The sequence below is a fragment of the Limulus polyphemus genome, unplaced genomic scaffold, assembly GCF_000517525.1.
Source record: "Limulus polyphemus unplaced genomic scaffold, Limulus_polyphemus-2.1.2 Scaffold1242, whole genome shotgun sequence".
Classification (NCBI taxonomy): Eukaryota; Metazoa; Arthropoda; class Merostomata; order Xiphosura; family Limulidae; genus Limulus; species Limulus polyphemus.
This window is the reverse complement of record NW_013666852.1, coordinates 285,221-299,012: the sequence shown is the minus strand read 5'-3', so window position 1 is coordinate 299,012 and position 13,792 is coordinate 285,221. Positions and strand designations below refer to the sequence as shown.

The window sequence follows — 13,792 nt, the reverse complement described above, 5'->3', positions numbered from 1 at the left end:
AAATCAATTAACAAACAGAGACGTAACAATATAATACTGAAACTTATGAAATTCTAATTAATATTAAACATTTAAATTGTTGATATGGCTCACATAAAAATTAAAGAACAAGCTACCTAGCATATGGACAAACCGTAACTGGCCAAAAACATGAGACCATTCAAATCCTGAATAGGATTACTTATAACCCTAACCAATGACATCAAACTTGTAAATTTTTATTCATTAGGCATAGAAAGTTGTGCTTGTCATTTCAAGGAAAGAATACAGTGATTTACCTGTCCAACAAGCTTAGGATTCCTAGTGCTTGTTATATCATACTGTCTTATATCACCATAGGTCCAGTTACTGAAGTAGAGAAAACGGTCATCCAGTGATATCAATATATCAGTTATAATACCTAAAAAAAAAAAAGAAAGATGTAAGATTTCATTATTTCTACAAACATAATATGATGAGAAACCTGGTACTTTCCATAAGGTATACTTTTTAAAGAAATTTAAAATGAGAAATATCTGTAACCAAAATATAATTAGTTATGAATCAAATAATTACTTGCTAAATAGTCTTATGGGATATATATTATTCCTTATGTGTCATATGGTACACACTTACAAGCCTCACAAAAACAAGCACCAGAGAACTGCCTTTGCTGTAACAGTTTTCATTCTCATATGTGGGAGTTTTGGTATAGAATATATAAAACAATTTATATAAATACATAATTTTATTGAAAGTGACTCCTAATTAATTCTAATTAAAATAGAGCTAGTCCAAAGAATTTCTATGTAATGTTAGACTTAATATTTAATAATAAGGTGAGTAAAATCTAAAAGTTTGATACCATAAACTACTGTACAGCATTTATTTAAAACAGAAACATTTGCAGATCTCATTAACATTGGAGCTGGCTGATATTTGCTAATGATGTTGACAATTCCTTTTTATATTAACCCAAGACCTGAGTCTCATCCCATCAGTGATAAAACAAGTTCAACATGTATAGCTTTCTATTTCATTTTGATGTTAAAGTTACACATTAATTGAAAACATGTAATGATTATTTTTTTGGTTAAATCAGGGAAATGCTTCAACTCTTTAGCCATGAGTTTCAGATTGATGTTTAGTGTTTTATAGTTTTAAGTTAATATAGTTAAAATGATACTACAAGAAAACCAATTTTACTGTAACATTCAGTTTTAATAACAAATTAAGTTTTTAGTTTTTGCAAATAGCATTACTCACCAGGCATTGAAGGAAGCAGCCAGTTATCTACAGTTTTAGGTGGTATATCAATTACTTTCTCAAAATCCCACAATTCATCCTGAAAATATTTGTTTATATAGAATTCTTATTGAATTTTCAATGCAAATTAATTTCTCTGTAATATAATTAAACTAATTATACAATTTCTTTATGTTAATTTTTTGTTATCTATAAAATAATGCATTTTCTATCAACCACTCACACGTTCCACACCTAAGCCATTACAACATTTCTAAGTTCTGTTACGAATTAATTTTGTGTTTCTTTAAAACTCATTTCATTTGTTACAATAATTAATCAGTTTGGATTTCATTAACCTTAAGTGAATGTCTGAAAGTGATACTGTTGCCACACTGTGTTGTGATAATAACAGTGCACATTTTGCACAAAAAATGTGAGAAAGTAAGAAAGAGTACTTGTCATAAATGACTAATCCTTGCTTGAAATAATTAGTTAACACAACACAATCCAAAGTATTGGGACAGCAGACACTGTGAAAAGAACATCAAATTTTACTACTTCACTCCACTTTAATGGGCTGCAACTCCCACATTTGGCAATAACCATGCTAACATATGGTATCAACTGTTCATACACTTGCAGCTGAAAGAATAGATTAACACACCACTAGAAATTAAAACAGCTCAGAATCAGTCTCATTTGTCCCACATATGTTGTTCCCAAAAGCATTACACATGTTCAGTTGCAGACTGTGCAAGCTATTTGTCTTAAGTTACTGCTGGGCACAGTAGCATTAGGCTTATTACATTTTTAACACTAGAGGTAATGTTAAAATATACAATAAGCCTAATACTAAATATAATTGATTATAAACCACTTCACCAGCAAAGCAGTTCACACCATAGTAACTGTTACTCTAATAAATGAATTATATAAATAGCATTCTAACCACTACTAGTGTTTGTTTTATCCCAGCTGGTCTATGAGCTCTGTTCCTGGGCATTGAATATAACAAAATAAAATTTAAGGACAACAAGGAGCCTTGTGGTCCATCTAGGCCATTCCATTCACTAAAATAAACATTAAAACAAAATCCAAAACCAGCCCTTGTCATTCAAATATTTACAAACCCCTCCCTTAAACTCCATTAAATTTACTGCATCCACCACCTTTGAATGCAACCCATTCCAAAGGTCAACCACTCTGTTGGAAAAATAAAATTAGATCCCATCCCAACTCTTCCTTTGTCAAAAGAAAACAATATCAGAGATCTTAACCTGTTCTAATATGACAACCTTTCCATCTTGGGTAACATCTTAGTAGCCCTTCTCTGAAACCATTCCAACAATTCAATGTCTTTCCTAAGGTAAAAAGGCCATGACTGAACATAATGCTCTATACAATGAAACTATAGCCCCTTTAGATTTATACAGGGAATTCCTCGTTATACACCAGAGTTAGGGACCAGAAAGTTGCAACTTATAATGAAACAATGTATAACAGGGAATTTTCCCCCATAAGAATAATGGGGGATAGGGACTGTGAAAGTGTAAACACTGCCTATGCAACACAAAGCAGAGCCATTTCTCCTATAAGAAACAATGAAATATGGTATTGAATAGGGACCATAACTTCAGAAAATGTTGTGTTTTACACCTAGTAACCAAAATATGTACTGTACATGTACAGTACCTGTACTATATTATACTATACAACACATATTTATAACTAATTCTGAGTTCAAGGACCTTTAAACAGCATTTATATCTATCAAACACTCCATTGAAAACCATTTTTGTGAGCATTTTGAAGCAGCCATGTACACTTTAAAAGCATTTTCCTTTTTTTAATAGAAAACATATTTGTGACATTTTTAAGTAATGACTCAAACATAAAACCATTTTTACTGTAAAAAATCACAGAATATTAAACAGCATTTTAAAAAGATTTTACCATAACCTTTAATTTTTATGTTCTCATCTTAAAGAATGTAAGCATTGTGCTTGATTGGAGAAGGTGTTAGGAGAGGATTAGGTGGCGGATGAGAATGGAGATGCAGGTGTAAGGTCAACAACATCACTGAGATCTGCTGTCTTTATCTCAATGGAAGACATAGACTCAGGATTTTCATTCACTTGAGTGCCAGAAAGGCCTGCTTTGGGTTCCTTGGGTGTTTTTGTAAATAAAGAAACCAGAGTTGTCTGCTTTCCTACTTGCAGTTTTGCATAAATTTCACAGTAGCATGCCAAGAAATCTCTAACAGTTTGTGTCACCTTTACAGATCCATACAAAAGTTCTTGAATAACATTTATTGCTTTGAAATGCTCAAACATATTTCTTAGCACCTTGACTGTGAATCCTCTCTGTTGAGAAGAATCCTCCTCATTATCGTCCATAGTTTCTTCTTCAAAAGTATGTTTATCTAATTTAGCAAGATCTTCATTGCTTAGAGGCATACCATGCAACTACAAAAGCTCTTTGACATCATTTTTCCCTACTTCTTTGAAGCCCACTTCTTTTGCTAGTTGCACTATTTCACTACATATATGTGATGTCATCAAATCCTGCAAAGAAGTGCACTGCATCAGGATATGCTTTCTTCCATGCACGGTTCATTATGTTGTTCGAAACTTCATCCAAAGAAGAACAAATCAACAAAGTACAGTTAAAAATCTGCCTTGTTACCCAGGCCTTGCAATGGGATTTCTATATTACAGGAAGCTGGTATTTCACAACATTTTTCAGTACTCATGGATTTTCACTTTTGTACACGAGCAATGACTTTAATGTCACCATTAGCATTACCTCCTATAAGGAGAGTTAGCCGATCCTCTGTGGCCTTTAAGCCGGATGCAGTCTTCTTGTTGACAGTAAAGTATGTCTTAGAAGGCTTGTTTTTCCAATACAGCTCAGTTTCATCAACATTAAATGCCTGTATAGGATCATATCCATCTTCTTCAATGTTTTTTTAAGTTTCTCCAGAAATGCTTTTGCAGCATCTACATCGCCACTGACTGACTCTCCCTGAATTTTTATGTTCTTGAAACTATATCATGCTTGGAATCTGTAAAACTATTCATGTGTAGCCTTGTATGTTTATTCTCTATCTGCTGCTTCTCCCAACTCCTTTTTCAAGTCAACATACACTTGTTGGAGGAAGTTGCAAATGGCACCCAATATCAACTGCATGTACACCATTTCTACTGTACTTTATTACTTCCATTTTATCATCAAGCATAATATTTATGTACTTTTTCTTATGCTCATCACCTGCACTCACTAGCACTACATTTGCTACTCATTATTGAAGGGTTGCAACAATACTTTGCAATAAACATATCAATTACAGGTGGGTGATTACATTCAAAATTTTATTAGACTACTCTTTGTTTATGTTATACCTATTAGTATAGCACAAAATCTTAGCTAATAATACATATGTTACTAGTATATAAGTTTTAAGTTCTTAATTCTATAAGGCAATATTTAAAAATATCCTGAATTTCCCCTAGTGCGACTCATGTGACACATTTTCTCTAGGTATCTTCTCTTCTATATTTTTCAATAAGTATGAAATTAAGTATAATTAATTACTATAAAATGGTCATTGTTCAGACAAACCATAATTTTTATAACCTTCAATTTTGTTTGGTTACAGAGTTATCAAATAGAAAATCAGATTTCTCCTGCCACATCCACTTGTCACATACTCTCTTTTAGTATTTGTTAACAGTTCTCTCTTATGTTTAACTACATATTACCTATAACCAATAGAAAGAGAAGGTTTTCATCTATCAAATTACATATGATATAACATTGTGTTCTCAACAGATAAGCATCAATTTCATTCCTGTGGGAAAGTTAATGACTAGCTTGGTTGAACTTGTAACAGCTCTTGTTGCATAGTTAGAAAGATAGAAAAATTTTGAGAGTTAGGGGAAGTTGTGCACCTTTTTTACATTATTAGTTTATGTTCGTTGGTGCAATATTTAATTAAATACAAATTATTTAGTGCATTACTACCATTAGTACAAAAAAGTAGGGTTAATTGTTATCGACAATAAAAAATATGAATTATTGTATGTGAAAGACTTATAATGTTAACTGAAAGACTGCCAAATTTCGTGAAGATATACACACTACATTGACAGTTAGAAGTATTAAATCTATAAAGACTTTAAAATGGGTACAAAGAGGTCACATGGTTGGTCATATTGACCGGGCCTATAGTGAGAGAGTTAAGCAGAACTGAGTCAAAAACTATGAACGATATATGTTCAAAGAAATTTTACGTTGTGTTCCTCAAAATGTCTGTAATGTAAGTGCGAAATGTATATCAGAACGACATATAATAAAGACCCCCTGTATTCCATATTTCTATAAAAATAACCAAAAATCCTATTTGCCCTATCACTAACAACAGTACACTGCTTTGGATGGCTTAAAACAGAACAACAAGATATTTTTCTTAGTTAAGGTTATTGTCATCAGTTATACATATAATTTAAATTATGATAACCCACATGCATTTCTTTGTATTTATTGTAATTAAAATCCATTTAGCATATATTTGCCCAACTCACCAAATAATATATATAAATATATCCTTTTCTAAAGCAGCAGCATCTCCTCTCAGCCAACAATGTTGTAATTTATTTGTTAGCCAGATGGAGCTGCAAGTTCTTGATAATGTCATGTGACATTAAATTCACATTAGTGGATATGCAACAACATTCTGTGAATCATCAAGTAAGAGTTGGGATACAAAATAAGTTGATTGATTGTACATTAGTCCAGTACTGTTGTTAGAGAGGTAAAATGTCATTTGTAAGAAACATATAAAGTAGGAAATAAACTGATTTTTGTCTCATTAAGTAGACTAGACTTTGAATTACTTTCACCTAACAATTTAAAAAGAACCTGCCTACCAAACAACAACATTACTGTACTGCTGTCACTGTCTCACTCTTCTTGATCTTAATGGAATTTTTTGGCCCACTTCTCCTGATGTTGTTTTAATAATTTCATGATCTCAACTAACAATTTAATTTAATTTTTGACCTCATAGTTCAAAAATCTATTTTACTTTCACCAAAAATAACATTTCACTCAAAATTCAAAGAAATATTTGTAATACTTAACAAAGAATTAAAGTCTAAAATAAATTTTATTGAACTCAAGAGTGATGAAACTATAGGAAACTTACAGAGGGACTGCAACAACAAGTTTGAAGAAATGCAGAAGGACATCAAAGAAGTATAGAGAAGCTGTAATGAAAAAATGAAGAAGTACAGCAAGGTTGTATTGACAAAATTAACAAGGAAGATAAGAGCACATTATCGAAGTATAAAGAAACATTGATGACAAAATAAAACTTATGGAAAATGAGTTATTAAATGCAAAGACTAAACTAGCCACAGCTCTTTCTGCTTTAGCTCAGGAGTTCCAGCTTGGAATGCCTTATGCTAAAAATTAAGGACCACAAAAAACTATAGCACCTTGCAAAAGTATTCACCTCCATACTATATAATATCACATTTTGGTGAAATACGAATAATGTAAACAATTTTTTTAATGAACTTGTTTTTATTCAAAACTCTAATGATCATACTTAACACTGTTATGTGTGAAGAACCTGCAAAGAAAATATATATATACAATGAAATTTGTTGATTGCATAAGTATTCAGCCCTTTAAATCAGTACTTTGTGGAAGCACCTTTGGTAGCAATTACTGCTGCTAGTCTTCTTGAATAGGTCTTTGCACAATGGGATGGTGTAAATTTTGCCCATTCTTCTGGCAGAATTGCTCCAAATTTGACAAGTTCGTTGGGGGTCGTTGATGGACTGCGATTTTCAAGTCTCGCCATACATTTTTCATTAGATTCAAGTCAGGACTTTGACTGGGCCACTCCAGGAGATACACTTTCTTCTTTTGAAACCACTCTAGTGTGGCTTTGTGTCACTGTCCTGTTGAAATGTGAATTTTTTGACCAAGTTCTAGATTCTTGGCTGACTCAAGCAGATTTTACTCTAGGATTTGCCTGTACTTTGCACCATCCATCTTCCCCTCAATCCTGACAAGTTTCCCAGTTCCTGCTGATGAGAAACATCCTAATAATATGATGCTGCCACCACCATGCTTGACAGTTGGGATGGTGTTGACTGGGTGGTGTGCTGTGTTGGACTTGTGCCAGATGTAATGCTTTAAATGTAGACCAAAAAACTCAATTTCTATCTCATCTGACCACAAAACCTTCTGCCACATATCTGCAGTATCATTTACATGCTTTGTCGCAAACTCCATACAAGATTTAAGATGATTCTTTTTCAGTAAAGGGTTCTTTCTTGCCACTTGCCCATATAGGCTAGCTTTGTGTAGGGACCACGATATTGTTGATGTATGAACACTGACTCCTATCTCAGATGTGGAACTTTGCAAATCTTTCAAAGTCACTATTGACTTCCCAGCAGTGTCCATAACCAGTTTCTTGCTTGCCTGGTTGCTTAGTTTGGAAGGGCAGCCTGATCTGGGTAGTGACTGGGTGATATGAAGCACATTTCACTTCTTAATGATGGACTAAACGATGGATAACCAACGACTTTGAAATTTTCTTGTAACCTTCTCCTGACCCGTGCTTCTCTATCCCTGACTTGTTTCGTAAGCTCCTTGGTCTTCATAGTTGGTTTGTCGTATCGCTATGTGAGTTGTGGCTTAAACAGATGCATTTATTCTGAAGTCAAGTTAAACCACTTGATTACACACAAACAGAAACCATTACACTAATTCTGTGACCTTTCAAACTAATCTTTTGCACTTGAACTGATTTAGGGTTGACGTAAGAAAGGAGTTGAATAGTTATGCAATTGAGAATATTCAAATTTTCTTTTAAAATCTAACTTACATAATATTAGCATTATTTTAGCTTTCTCAGTTTGAAGTAGATTGTGTATATTCTAAATATAAAGTCCCATTTAAAAGTTTCATGATTGCAAACTCAGATGGCAACAAAATGTGAAACTTTGCAGGGGGGGGGTGAATAATTTTGCAAGGCACTGCATTTGGTCTACATTTATTACCAGTACTGCTGTACAAACTGTATTGAAGGATCTTCTTGGACTACTCCAGCTTTGACACTACCAAATCCACCAAATTTAGCTAGCCAGTTTAATATCAATTATATCAAGTTCAGTTTGAAATAATTTCCAGGTGATCCATCTTGCTGCCCATTTATAATGACCAGCTTTGACAGCATTAAGAAACTTTCCAGTTGAAAGCTGTAACAACTATTAATCATTGGTAGCTGCCTTATCAAACAGGTTCAGAGTGTTGCATCAGAAGGACGTATCACCAGAGCAAAGTTTTGGAACAGGGGTATGGAGAAAAGAAGAAAGCTTAGCTGGACTTGCAGAAGATTTGGAGGAGCTTTCCCAGCTATTTCATTAGGATGCTCCTCATGAGACAATGGAGTCCTTGCCATGTGACCAATTTATTAACACCACAACAGACGAAAATATGAGAATTAGGCTGAAGTATAATAGGAATAAATCTTTGAGGGGAAACTCTGCAGTTGTCAATGAAACTAGAATCCATTAAGGTTGCAGATAAACAACTAAAGCTACCCTATCAAAGTTGTGGGATCATCAGATCAGTACTATTGAAACATCAACTCATAGTGATGATAACACAGAAGAACTAAAATAATTTGTTAGACTACTAGTTACACAGAATGAATGGAATAAACCACAAGACAATAGGTGCTTCAACTATTTCCTTTCAAAATATTGAGAAGAATTGCAGACAAAAGCTTGTAGAAAATAAGAACCCCTTCCAAAAGATACAAGAAAAAATATTGATACTTGTGGGAAACCTGGACATTAATGAGAAGACAGTGAGAAATTAACAGTTGTTAAGACACCACAGAGACAATACCCTAGGGATGAGTCTTCATGCCAACCAGACATCAGAAAACAATAATTTGAAGGACTTATGAAACAAAATTTGGATGAGAATACCCCATCTGCCTCAAATTAAATAAGTATTTTGTTAAAAGTCCACGAATCCATGATCCTACTTATGGAAAGCCATTAAGTTTACTGCAACAATAGTTTGACCTGATTTGGTAATAAGAGGTAGGAAATTGTCTCTAAATATGAAGAAAGAAGGAGTGATGCAAACAGCAAGTAGACATTAGGTTCCAGCAAGAGAAATGTTGGAAATTATTTTACTGTGGGAAATATCTCTACACATTATGATATGTGGGTAACTGACATAAACGAAGAATGCATATTGGAAATTGATTCCATGAGAAGATATGGATGTGTGGTTAGGCTAGCTTCAAATAGTTTCATTGTCTATGATGAGAAAATCCCTATGCACTACCTGGTATTTATGACACTAGATTGAACTTCACATGACAACCACGAGAGCAGTCACTGTATCACCAAGAGGTGAAGTACTCATAACAGGATCTGATAAAAGAAAATTTACATCTGGCAAGTGGGCTGTAATAGAAATAACACTGTAGTGTATCCTGATGGATAAATGGTTGGTAAAACTTTTGTGGACCTGAAGAATACAGATATCATCATTTGGGCTATGAATACAACAAACCATAAGATTCAACAAAAATATTGATGGTACATTGCAAGACATGAAGCTGTACAGTTGTACTTCCACATCAAAGAACATCAAAAGCAATTACCTACGAATTATGTAGGAGGAACATTGTCAAACCCTTACATAGGGACAGCTTACTACCTCACTTACAAGAGTTGTATAAACAGAGCTGTGGAGGTCTTACAATTGATCAGTACTGGTTGTTACATAATTTGCTCATATAATATCAAGACACCTTCCCTTGTGGACCTTGTGATTTAGGCTGAACCAGTAAAATATCTCACAAGGTTGATACTGAGGATGCAGCTCCAAAACAACAGTCAGTCAGACAACTACCACTTGCAAAACAGAGAGATAGAAGCTATGAAGAAATATGGAGTGAAAAATTGAGTATTAGTCCTGGGGATCACTTATTGTACTTGTATAGAAGAAGAATAAATATATAAGTTTCTATGTGGACTACTGGAAGATGAATGAAGTTACAAATAAGGATGCCTACCTACTGCCAAGGATTGACTCTAACTTGGATGCTCTATCAGAATCAAAATGGTTTTTAACATTAGACCTTAAGAGTGGATGTTGGCAAAAGGACATTGACAAAGGACAGAAAGAACATAGTCTTTACTGCAGGAAATGGATTTTGGTAATCTATTGTGTTACCACTTGAATTACTTAAAACTCCTGCTACATTTCAATGGTTAATGGGGTGTGCACTGTATGAAATACCTTGAAAAATTGTACTTATCTAATTGGATATGATAGTTGCATATAGAAAGACCTTTGATAATTCTTATGAATGGCTAAGGAAGTTTGTGGATCAGTTGAGGAAAGAGAACTTTATGGTGAATCACAAGAAGTATGAATTATTCCATCAACAGGTGAGTTTTCTGAACAATCATTCAACAAACTGAAGAATGAATTGACCAGTACTCCTGTACTGGCATACCAAACTCTGGAAAATCCACTCATTTTACAGATGCCAATGATTTTGAAGTGGGAGTAGTTTTGTCACAAGTACAATATGGAGAAGAAAATGTGATGTCCTACTATGACAAGGAAAAGAATGCCACAGAAAGAAAGTATTGTACAGCTCAAAAGGAGCTACTAAATGTTGTTTGTGCCCTGAATCACTTATCATTATATAAATAGACAAGTTTACACTCTGGACAGGTCATACAGCTTTGAAGTGATTGGTGAATTTTCATAATACACAATGCCAAATAGCAGGATGTCTCCAAAAACTACAGGAGTACAACTTTAACATTGTACATCACCCTGGACAGAAACATGGAAATGTTGATGCATTATTCTAAAGACTATGTATTGATGACAAGTGTAAACACTGTGAAAAGAGAGAAGTACAGCAAAATGTAGTCCAATATGTGACATCTACAAATGATGATGAGGAACTGATTTGGTCTAAAACTCATCTCAAAGATGTTCAGGTAGATGATACAAGTTTAAAACCAGTTATTCAGTGGTTTAAGAATGATGTAGAAGAAACTCTCAAGGCAAACAGTTGCCCCATAAAGCCCAAAAACTAATATGTATTTGCCATAGTGAGATTCCTTACGTTCACAAAATGGCTCGTTATGTTGAAAATAGGGAGATACCCATAGAAATAAAACAATAACCACAGTTGGTATTCACACAGTCTCTCTATTTCAAAGCATTCTATCTTCTCTACAACCTTCAAATGAGTGTTAAGAAAACACTGGAGCAACTAAGAGGATGCCTCTACTGGGTTGGGTGCTGGAGGCATAAAATGTGAATTCTGTTATGAGCAGAAAGATTCATGAAAGAAACAGAATAGGGAGCTCCAGCAGTATTACGTTGGCGCACCCCTCGAGGAAGTTGCTGTTGATATGCTTGGTTTTCTTCTACAGAATAACAGTGGGAATAGATACATCGTGTTTGCAATGGATTATTTTGCCAAATGGCCAGAAGCATTTGCTGTTTCTAACAAAGAAGCAGAAACCCTTGCAAAGAAACTTTTCAACAAATTTGTCTCAAGACTGGATATGCCAATGAAGCTTCACTTACATCACGGATGGATATTGGAATCTGATTTGTTTGCAGAAATGTGTCAGATACTAGTGATTAAGAAAACCAGAACAACTCTCCTTCATTCATCTTCTGATACCATGTATGCAAATGAACATAAAAAGCATGAGATAAAATCTTCTACTGCTACTAAGGAGAGAACTTAAAGTTCCATTTTACCTTCTGTACTTTTTTCTGGAGAACAGTCACTTAGAAATCTTATATAGGATATTTAGAGTGATTAAAGAGTATTAGATACACACGTCTATTCATTTTATGGTTAATGTGAGAATATTATTTACTTCATATAGTGCGAGCATTAAAGTAAGTTATTTTTGCTTATGTAACTGTTTATGAATCATCTATTGTGTAGTTCAATTCTTGTGAATTGACATCAAGTTACTCAAACCATTTGAATTTTTCTCATTGCTTAGTGTGAGTATTGTTATATCATAACATCTCATAGTTGGTAGAAAGTTCTAGGCCTCAGTAGGGCTATTTATAAATATGCATCCAAAATGTAGTGCAAGTTAAGTAATTAAGTTAGTGAAAGTGAAAGTAAGACAAAGTTAGTGAGAAATATAGTCAAATAGATCTAGAATGTGTTTGTAAGTTTAGTCATAATAAGCATATAGTGTGACCTTTAAAGTATAATAATCACAGATTGTATTGTAATAATAGAGGAGAGAAGAAGAAGAATGTGTCTTGTTAATTGGGTTCTAAAGTAACTGAACAAGCCTGTGTGGACTATTGACATATATTATTTCAAAACAAGTGGACTGTGTGTTGTCCATTTATTGTTGAAATTTATTGCCAACAAGTCACAGACACCTACTGTAAAGAATCATGGCCCTATAAAAACCTAATAATCTTCCTCCTCCTCAATTGGAACATCACTTTTTGTACATACTTCCTTTTCCGGTTGAGGTGCTTATCTGGTCACTTGAGAAGTTTCTGGGCAGTGGACTCTCTAGGAGTTCTCTATCCTTTTCAATCCATGGGAGCTCCTCACAGTTTTTTTGGGGTTTGGTGCACACACATAAGTAAACACCTGACAAGGAACACCATTGATTCCATTCACGACCTTCCCCAAGAAAGATTGAAATCAGATAGTGATAACATTAAAATTTGTTAATATGTTAATGCTGATAAGGCTGGATTCCAGCAAGGTGGCATGGTATGGCTGTACATTTCCTGCCACAAGAAAGGACGAATTCTAAAGCTAAGTTCTTGGAAGGGCCATATATGCTTTACTGAAAATAATTAATGATGTGGTTTACAGAAACCAGAAGGATAGGTGATCCCAGCCAACGACAGTCCATTTTGATCATCTGGATGCCTCATGTGCCAGTAACACTTCTGTATATTCCTATTTGGCATTGTAATAATACCTTTGATAAAATAGTGTGCTGTACTAGTATATATAGGTCTTTTATGTACATAAACAACTCTTATTTTTAGAATATGAGTGACTTACTAAAACAGATAATACAATCTATTTTCACTTAAGTACTGACAATAACTTGCAACATTGTGTAACAAGTCAACAATAACAACATGTAATTCTGTCAACTGCAAAGATCAATGTATTTTTGCTCATAGTTAGAGATTTTTTCTCACTACCCATGTTTTAATGACTTTTGAGTATTGACCTTTGTTGTTTAGCAATATGTAAACTTTCGTTAAAATCTCTAAGTATCCAAAACTTAAACAAAAGCTTGCTTGTATTTTACTTTTGTTACAATCCATGTGCTAGGGTTCAACTACGTTTGCTATGTTTAAAATTACATACCTTAAATTACTATTATAAAGCAAAACATATACTTAGGTTATACATAAATAATTCTTAGTTCTTAAAAATCAAAATACATTCTGAAATGTTAAATTAAGGCTCAGAGATTAT

The 13,792-nt window shown here is 33.8% G+C and overlaps 1 protein-coding gene across 1 annotated transcript in view; it reads right to left on the bottom strand.

Moving 5' to 3' along the window:
• Positions 1-13,792, bottom strand: part of LOC106462760 (selenium-binding protein 1-B-like) — a 99,223-nt gene that overhangs the window by 16,833 nt on the left and 68,598 nt on the right. The window contains exons 8-9 of the mRNA XM_022390090.1: positions 1,246-1,324; positions 279-400 (exon numbers count right to left, since the gene is read on the bottom strand). Coding sequence (XP_022245798.1) covers positions 279-400; positions 1,246-1,324 — 201 coding nt within the window. The remainder of the gene's footprint in view (positions 1-278; positions 401-1,245; positions 1,325-13,792) is intronic.